Source organism: Berghia stephanieae, chromosome 15, assembly GCF_034508935.2.
Source record: "Berghia stephanieae isolate SIO BIC M18660-M18661 chromosome 15, UCSD_Bste_1.3, whole genome shotgun sequence".
Classification (NCBI taxonomy): domain Eukaryota; kingdom Metazoa; phylum Mollusca; class Gastropoda; order Nudibranchia; family Aeolidiidae; genus Berghia; species Berghia stephanieae.
In genome coordinates, this window is record NC_088374.1 from 19,973,059 (window position 1) to 19,982,490 (window position 9,432).

The window sequence follows — 9,432 nt, forward strand, 5'->3', positions numbered from 1 at the left end:
TGTTTTGATGGTGGTGTGTATCCTGTTGCTTTAGATAAAATTTTCCATGAAATTTTGTGGTCTATTTTGTTGTCTTTTAATTTCCAAATATGTTCGCTGAGTTTTGTGGATGTTTTTTTGTTAGTGTTTCTAAATGTTGAGGTGTGGAGGTTGTATCTTGTTTTGAAATTATTTTCTGTTAGTCCTACACATTTTTCTTGCTTGTTGGTTTTAGTTTCTGTGACTGTGGCTTGGTAAATTAAACTTGATTCTAAGCATTGTTTGTTTAGCGGGCAATGTTCTTTATTTCTGCAGTTGCATTTTCTAGTGGGTGGGTTTTGCTCTTGTCGGTGGTTTATTAATATTTTTTTGTTGTGGCTTGAAATTATTTGTTCTATGTTGCGCATACACGAGTAACTTATTTTTATGGTATTCCTGTTGATAATTTTATGTAGCTTGTGGTTTTTTGGAAAGTGTGTATCAATTAACTTCAGGAACTGCTGTCCTATGTTTGTGCTGACGTTTATGTTGAAAGGTGGGTTGAACCAAGTTATGTGTCGTTTTCTTGTTTTACGTTCTTCACTTGTGTGTTGGGGTTTACATGAGAGGGAGGCGTCTGTGTATACAAATGGTGTGTTGTATCCACTTTTTGTGAGTGCTTCTTTGTAGGGGGTGGCTGCGACGTTGAATATCTCTCTGTTTTCCGAAAGTTTGCTCACCCTCAGTGCTATGTTTTTTGGTATGTTTTCAATGACGGGACGGGGGTGGTTGCTGTTTTTATTAATGTAGCTAATGGTGTTGTTTGGTTTTCTGAACGGTTGGAATGAATTGGATTTTATGTCGAATGTGATGTCGAGGAAGTCAACTGTTTTTTTGTTTGCTTCTATCGTGATTTTCAAATTGTTGTTTTGGAATATTTTACAGATTTGTTTTTTGATGTTTTCGTTCGCTCTTGGTCGTCTGTTGGTTATAGCGAGTCCGTCATCTCTATAGAGGCCGATGTATGTGTGTGTATGTTGTAGTTTTGACAGGATGTAGAGTCCGACCAGTTCGCATGTTTCAGCACCGTCGAACGAACCCATTGTTACGTCGAAATCATTGTGTCGCTTTGTCCACGGTGTGTTGTCGTAGTATAGTGTGCTGTGCTTGGTGTGTTTGATGATGTGTTTTTCCTCTTCTGTGATGTTGGTGTATTTTGCTGCGAATTCCAATGCTTTGTTTAGTAAGTCTGGAGTGATGGAGGGGTAAAAATCGCAAATGTCGAAAGAGATGAAGGTGCAGTTTTCTTTGTTTTGGATATTTTTGAACCATTCAATGACTTCATCGGTGTTTTTCCACTGGTTGAATTTAGTTGCTTCTTTGACGTTTGTATTTATTTTTTCTAATATCTTTTTGCTGATTTTTCCAATTTCAGATTTGTATGGATTTATTAGTCTACATTTTGGATTATTTTTGAAGTCAGGCTTGTGATCTTTTAATGTGATGAACGCTTCTCTTCTTGGTGCTATATCGATTCGATCGCTAAGGTCAAGTCTGTTCACTATATTCTTATCTTCTTTTGTGATCTCTTTGGTTCTATGTGTTCTGTCTTTCTTATAGTCTTTGTTGATTTGTTTGTGTGTCATTTTATCATATTCCTCAGGTGTCATTTTTATAATAGTTGTTGGATTTGTCGGCTGGTATCAGAAGTTGTTTTTCTTTGTTTATTTTCTTCACATCGTTAGTCAGTTGGTTTTGGAAGTTGTTATTTTTGTTTTTGAACTGCACACTTTTAATGAGATCTGAAAGTCCGTCTTCTAATTTTTTTAATTCAGGTATTGGGGGGGGGGGGGTGAATTTGTAGAGTTGGAGCCGTACGTTTTTTTGTGGGTGGTTTCTAAATCTGGGTTCAGAAAAAAGAATGTTCTCCATCGTAGATTCTTGACAAATGTTTCTGTTCTTGCTATTAGTGATTTAATGTAAGATTTTCTGTTGCAGGTAGGGATATTCTTTGTAGAATATGGGAAAGTAGTAGGTCTAAGTTGTGGCGTAGTATCCATTTTGTGTCTAAGAGTGCTCAACGGTGCGGAGCTGTGTATTGAATCGTGTTTGATACAAATATGGTACGAAAAGTGCTCGACATGTAGTGTAGTCATTGACTGGTTCAAAAATATCCAAAACAAAGAAAACTGCACCTTCATCTCTTTCGACATTTGCGATTTTTACCCCTCTATCACTCCAGACTTACTAAACAAAGCATTGGAATTCGCAGCAAAATACACCAACATCACAGAAGAGGAAAAACACATCATCAAACACACCAAGCACAGCACACTATACTACGACAACACACCGTGGACAAAGCGACACAATGATTTCGACGTAACAATGGGTTCGTTCGACGGTGCTGAAACATGCGAACTGGTCGGACTCTACATCCTGTCAAAACTACAACATACACACACATACATCGGCCTCTATAGAGATGACGGACTCGCTATAACCAACAGACGACCAAGAGCGAACGAAAACATCAAAAAACAAATCTGTAAAATATTCCAAAACAACAATTTGAAAATCACGATAGAAGCAAACAAAAAAACAGTTGACTTCCTCGACATCACATTCGACATAAAATCCAATTCATTCCAACCGTTCAGAAAACCAAACAACACCATTAGCTACATTAATAAAAACAGCAACCACCCCCGTCCCGTCATTGAAAACATACCAAAAAACATAGCACTGAGGGTGAGCAAACTTTCGGAAAACAGAGAGATATTCAACGTCGCAGCCACCCCCTACAAAGAAGCACTCACAAAAAGTGGATACAACACACCATTTGTATACACAGACGCCTCCCTCTCATGTAAACCCCAACACACAAGTGAAGAACGTAAAACAAGAAAACGACACATAACTTGGTTCAACCCACCTTTCGACATAAACGTCAGCACAAACATAGGACAGCAGTTCCTGAAGTTAATTGATACACACTTTCCAAAAAACCACAAGCTACATAAAATTATCAAAAGGAATACCATAAAAATAAGTTACTCGTGTATGCGCAACATAGAACAAATAATTTCAAGCCACAACAAAAAAATATTAATAAACCACCGACAAGAGCAAAACCCACCCACTAGAAAATGCAACTGCAGAAATAAAGAACATTGCCCGCTAAACAAACAATGCTTAGAATCAAGTTTAATTTACCAAGCCACAGTCACAGAAACTTAAACCAACAAGCAAGAAAAATATGTAGGACTAACAGAAAATAATTTCAAAACAAGATACAACCTCCACACCTCAACATTTAGAAACACTAACAAAAAAACATCCACAAAACTCAGCGAACATATTTGGAAATTAAAAGACAACAAAATAGACCACAAAATTTCATGGAACATTTTATCTAAAGCAACAGGATACACACCAACATCAAAACAATGTAGCTTATGCCTGGAAGAAAAATATACTATAATCAAACAACCTCATGAAGCCACACTCAACATGAAAAGTGAGATCTACGGAAAGTGTCCCCATCGGCGCAAATTCCTCTTAATTAACTTCAAACCGGAACCACTTCAAAAAACAACAACAGTTAACAAAACAACTCAGTCCTGAAGATGGCAAATTAAGCCCGAAACATTGATGTAGACTGCGCCAAACATTGTGGTAAAATTTTAAATAATAATTCGCTCCATTACTACATGTCGAGCACTTTTCGTACCATATTTGTATCAAACACGATTCAATATATATATATATATATATATATGTTCGTGTGTATGTTTGTGTGTGTGTGTGTGTACATGTGTGTATGGGTGTGTAACTAAATTGTGAGTTGGACATGGTCGCGTTTACCGATCTCAGACAACGTCATGATTCCATTGGTGTATAAGCAATCCGAAACTTACTCGGTATTTCCACTGTTATCATCAAAAAGTTAAACTAAGCTCCTAATCGGATTCAATAGACTCATGTCACCTCTACCCAGCAACCAGCAGCTTGGTTGTCAAGTAAGAGAATGGGTACTTTATAAAATTCTTCATGCTAGCTAAAACTTTTTTTCACATGTTACGTTATCAGAATGTGCGAATTGTATAATGTATTTCTCCTGTTGATAAACTTTAATCCTCGTTAGAGAAGCATTTCATAAGGGCGTTGATGGAGATAATGGCGTCTGCCCTTTTTCCCATTTTTTTAGATCCAGTTATTATGCGTCATTACGAGGGAAGTGTCGTCACGACAGCTGAAGCCTATTGAGAAACCCAATTTCACATATCAAACATACCTTATGATCTTTAAAGTCACACCTTTAAATCTTTCTCGCAGGGTCCGAACCAACTGACAGAGAGCCTACTCAAACGTCTGAACAAACAAGGTGAGATTCACATGGTTCCCGCATCTCTCCAGGGGAAGTACGTCATCAGATTTACAGTGACGTCACAGTTTACCACGTTGGATGACATTGAAAGGTGAATTGGAAATAGGATTTTCACGAGAGGATATATATATATATATATATATATATATATATATATATATATATGTGTGTGTGTGTGTGTGTGTGTGTCTGCGGCTATGTGTCTAATGGTATGACACTCGGAAGGTCTTGGGTTCGAGCATCGCTCGGCGCATAGTTGAGTCCTTAGAAAAGGCTCTTTACTCACATTATCTCACCGTACTAAGGTGTATAATGAGTGCCTTGCCGTTGACAGCGTTGTCTCTGTCCGAAAAGAATAATGTTGCTTAACAGGCGTCATGTTATCCCGTCCTAAATGTTAAATTTTGCTGTTGGCCAGGGACCCCTTGTAAAGCTCTTTGAGCGCGTTTAGTCAATATTGCGCTATATACAGTGACGCTTTAAAAAAGTAAATACATGTATATATTTTATCCGGTCAACATCACCGACAACTGTTGGCACTGTTCGCTTAGTGAATTGTCTTTTGCCTCACCTGTCAAATGCTTTTGGAACATGAAAGTATAATATTTTAACACTAGAACGTTAAATGTAAGGCCACTTGTAAATAAAATTAGAATTGATCAATTCGCCGAGGATGTGTCACAATATAAATTAGATAGCCCTTGCTTACAAGAAACCAAACTAGAAAATGGCGTACATCAAACAGTGGATGCCGGTCGACTTATTTGTTTTCCTTCTAACTAATTCTACGGATGTGGCTTCTTTACCAATGAAAAATGGAAGCATTCAATCAAAAAGTGTTGGAAGTCACCCTACCTTATTTTGTGTGTTACAGCTACAAGGAGACGTATGTATATATATATATATATATATATATATATATATATATATATATACGTTTTGTTTATCTTTTTTTATTTCAGAGACTGGAGGATGATAACTGAGATGGCAACTAAAATTCTGACGGAGGCACGGACCACAACCACAGAGGAAAGTATACTGGAAAATGAGGAAGAAGAGGAAGTGAATGATGTTGAATTCGATGAAGACGAAGAGACATATAATGGTGTCGCAGACGATGGCAATGAAGAAACATTTTTCCATAATGATATCAAAAAAGATTTGGAAAGAGAAGAAAATGGAGAATTTGAAACTATTTTGGCCGCGAGAGGAAATCATGTTGCCAAACTCGAAACCAAGAAAAACGGCGCCAGTGAAAACGATAGACGTGGTTCTAAAAATAACACCACTGTGGTGCTGAACAACGGCAAGGAAAATATAAACGATGAAGCTATCCGCAATGGCAATGATGACAACGACGTCAATAACGACGATGACGATAATGATGAGCGGAATCGTAAAATGAAAAAGGGAGCTAACTCTGGACAAAAAAGCACGAGTATATCCACAGGGGAGAACAACCTTGCAGGAAGCAGAGACAAATCTGAAGTCTTATTTTCCGAAGAGTTTTCTACAAACCCCAATCTGGATGCCGAAGCTTGCAGCTACTCCTATCCGCCATCCAAAGCTGCGATGCTTCCACCATCAGGAGCTGCTGGAGTTGGAAATCTGGGAGACCGGAAGAAGTCGCCAGCCGCCAATCTGAAAATCCTCAACGCCAAAACCGCTGCAGCAAAGAGAAGAGACTACGGGCTGAGCTTGTTGCTTAGCAACGTCCCGATGAGTCCAAAAATCGTCAATGGTAGTTTTGCCGCGCTTTTCGACGGGTGTGACGGAAGTTCAGATATGACGAGCTTGACCCGGAAGTTGGGGATGGACGGGGAGTTTATTCGGCTTTCTCCTCGGAAACGAGGTAAGTTGGCTGACGCTGAGAAACAGCTCAGCCTTGATTATGGGGTTCTCACAGCTAGTCATAAACTGTGTCCGACTAGAATGAAGATCATGGGTTCTTTGGACTCCAAGATTGACGACATTCTGGAGCTTTCAACTGCTCTGAAAGGGCAGAAGGGAAATGAGAAGAAAGGAAACGGACAAGGAGGTGGGTCGGAAGGGAAGACACGTGAAGAATATGTAAATGGTGAGAAAGACGGTGAGAGTGGGATGAATAAGGAAGGGAATGATGTGGATGGGATGACTGGGAGTGTAAAACGGGAGCGTGAGAGAGAAGAAGGAAAAATTGGACGACCAATAAAAGAGATTGATGGTGTTGTTAGAGCGAACGACAGCAAGGAGTTTGGGAACGGGGTGAATGAGTTGGTAACCAGTATTGAAGACGGCGGGAATGGGAGAGTGGCTGAAAAGGAGAATTGGGACACTGGGCATAAGATGGAGGACGACATCGATGACGTAAACGATGAAAAGAGGAAGCCGGAATTTGTTGTAAAAGTTGAGCGGGAAGAGCAGCGAGACCAGCAGCATTCGGTATGTCCGTTGTGTGGACGTGGGGGTATGTGAACGGGACCACCACTCAAAACGTCTGAGGTGCTTCAGAAACACGACCCGTCGCCTCAAACCGGTATTAAGTCGGGTTGGTTAAGATGTTGAAAATTGAATTTATAGCCAGAAATATGTCGTGACCCTTCGCCTCAAACCGGTATTAAGTCGGGTTGGTTAAGATGTTGAAAATTGAATTTATAGCCAGAAATATAGGACTTGTGTTGAGTTCGTTTGTTTTATTGAGGAGAATGGATTTCATATTTTATGGTGATAATGCCAACAATTTATATTAATGACCAGTTTTAACATTAAATTCGGCTTTTAAGAATATGGTTCTTTCCAACATAATACCGTTTTGAGACGATGGGTCACAAATACAATCTTGGACTCTGGTCTTTGATTTTCCAAAATCAAATATTAAGATTTGCTCTAATCAAAACAATGTTGACTATTGTGATTCTGTGTCATTTCAAAGACAAAACGCCACACCTCGATCTCTCTCTCTCTCTCTCTCTCTCTCCCTCTCTCTCTATGTGTCTCTCTCTGTCTGTCTCTCGCACTGTCTCTCTCTCTCTCTCTCTCTCTTTCTATTTCTCTCTGAATTATCTCTCTCTCACACCCATATCTCCCTCCATGCCTCCCCTTTTCTATCGCTCTTTCCATCTCTCATTTCTCTCTCTCTTTCTCTCTCTCTCTCTCTCTCTCTCTCTCTCTCTTCTCTCTCTCTCTCTCTCTCTCTCTCTTTCTTTCTCTCACTCGCACCTTCATTTCCTGCATATCTTCCGATCCCTATTCTCTTTCAGTCTCTCTATCTCTGCCTATATATATATATATATATATATATATATATATATATATATATATATATATATATATATATATATCTTTCTCTCACTCGCACCTTCATTCCCTGCATATCTTCCGATCCCTATTCTCTCTCAGTCTCTCTATCTATCTGCCTATATATATATATATATATATATATATATATTATATATATATATATATATATATATATATCTCTTAATGAATATATCTATCTCTCGTTCTATCTATCACTCTGTGTTTCCAACCTCCTCTCTCTCTCTCTCTCTATTTCTCTTTCTCTCTCTTTATCTTTCTATCTATCTACCTCTATCTATATGTCTCATTCACACTCCTCTCTCCCTTCGTGCCTCCCATTTTCTATCTCTTCCTCTCTCTCTCTATCTCTCTCTCTCCCCCCTCTCTCTCTCTCTCTCTCTCTCTCTCTTCCTCTTTCTTTATCTCTCATCCTTCCTTTCTTTCTTTCCTTCTTTCTTTATTTCTGATTGACAAGGAAGACAATGATTATTCATGTTAACTCTTCATGTTTATTCGTTGCAATGTTCGAATCTATAATGGCACTCATTGCCTAGCTTTGATATCTTGCATACTATCGGAGTGATGGAAAGGTTGCTGTTTGAATCTCGAAGAACTCAATGTGAACCATCGACTCAAGTTCGTCAATTGTGACCCCTCGACTCAAAATGGCATTAAGTCGGGATGATTAAGATGCTGAAAATGGAATTTGCAGCCAGAAATATCAGACTTAAGTTGAGTTTATATGCTTTATAGAGGAGAAGGAATATCATATTTTACTGCTCTATATACCAACGTTTCATATTTTTGACCAGTTTAATTGTTATTTGACTTTTTAGTATCTGGTCCATCCCGGCATAATACAGTTTTGAGACGAGGGGTCACAAATGTCCTACACAAAAATGAATATAACAGGTTTAAAATCAAAGAACTACATACCAATCGAAAAAAGAGCGTTTTGGGATCATGCCCTTCTTCAGCCAACATCAACTAAGGTTCTAAAACCAGAAATGATGCGTCTAGTATGTCTCTGCAGTTGATCTGCTTTTTAAATTTAAAAAAAAAGCTTTTTATAGCAATATCCACTAAAGGTGCTCAAAGCGCTTTAGAAAGGGTCTCTGACCAACAGCAACACGCAACATATAGAACGAGACAACGCTGTTAACGACAATGTACTCATTTATGACCCGAGTACGATCAGGGAAAAAGCCTTTTCCAAGGACTCATGCGCCGACTGAGTCTCGATCCCAGTACCTTGCGATCTGGAAGAGAGTGTCATACCACAAGACCACATAGCCGCACCTAACTTTCTCCTTACCAGCCAGTTTCCGGATTGTCCCCAAAACTCCACACCCAATTTATACAAAAATAGATTTCATCATCATCATCATCATTGCTTTTTTCACCCTGGATCAGGGTATAGGTCACAGACAAACAGTTTCCACCCTTCTATATCATCATCATCATCATCATTGCCTTTTTCACCCTGGATCAGGGTAAAAGCCACAGACAAACAGTTTCCATCCTTCTATATCATCATCATCATCATTGCCTTTTTCACCCTGGGTCAGGGTATAGGTCACAGACAAACAGTTTCCATCCTTCTCTATCACCATCATCATCATTGACTTTTTCACCCTGGGTCAGGGTATAGGTCACAGACAAACAGTTTCCATCCTTCTCTATCACCATCATCATCATTGACTTTTTCACCCTGTGTCAGGGTAAAAGCCACAGACAAACAGTTTCCATCCTTCTATATCATCATCATTATCATCATCATTGCCTTTTTCACCCTGGGTCAGGGT

The 9,432-nt window shown here is 39.0% G+C and overlaps 1 protein-coding gene across 1 annotated transcript in view; it reads left to right on the plus strand.

Annotated features, from left to right (window-relative positions):
* Nucleotides 1-6,949, plus strand: part of LOC144960636 (uncharacterized) — a 27,711-nt gene extending 20,762 nt beyond the window's left edge. Inside the window, exons 10-11 of the mRNA XM_078893874.1 lie at nucleotides 4,297-4,439; nucleotides 5,311-6,949. Of these exons, the coding sequence (XP_078750000.1) occupies nucleotides 4,297-4,439; nucleotides 5,311-6,802 (1,635 nt within the window). The 3' untranslated portion in view covers nucleotides 6,803-6,949. The remainder of the gene's footprint in view (nucleotides 1-4,296; nucleotides 4,440-5,310) is intronic.
* The last annotated feature ends 2,483 nt before the right edge of the window (nucleotides 6,950-9,432 follow it).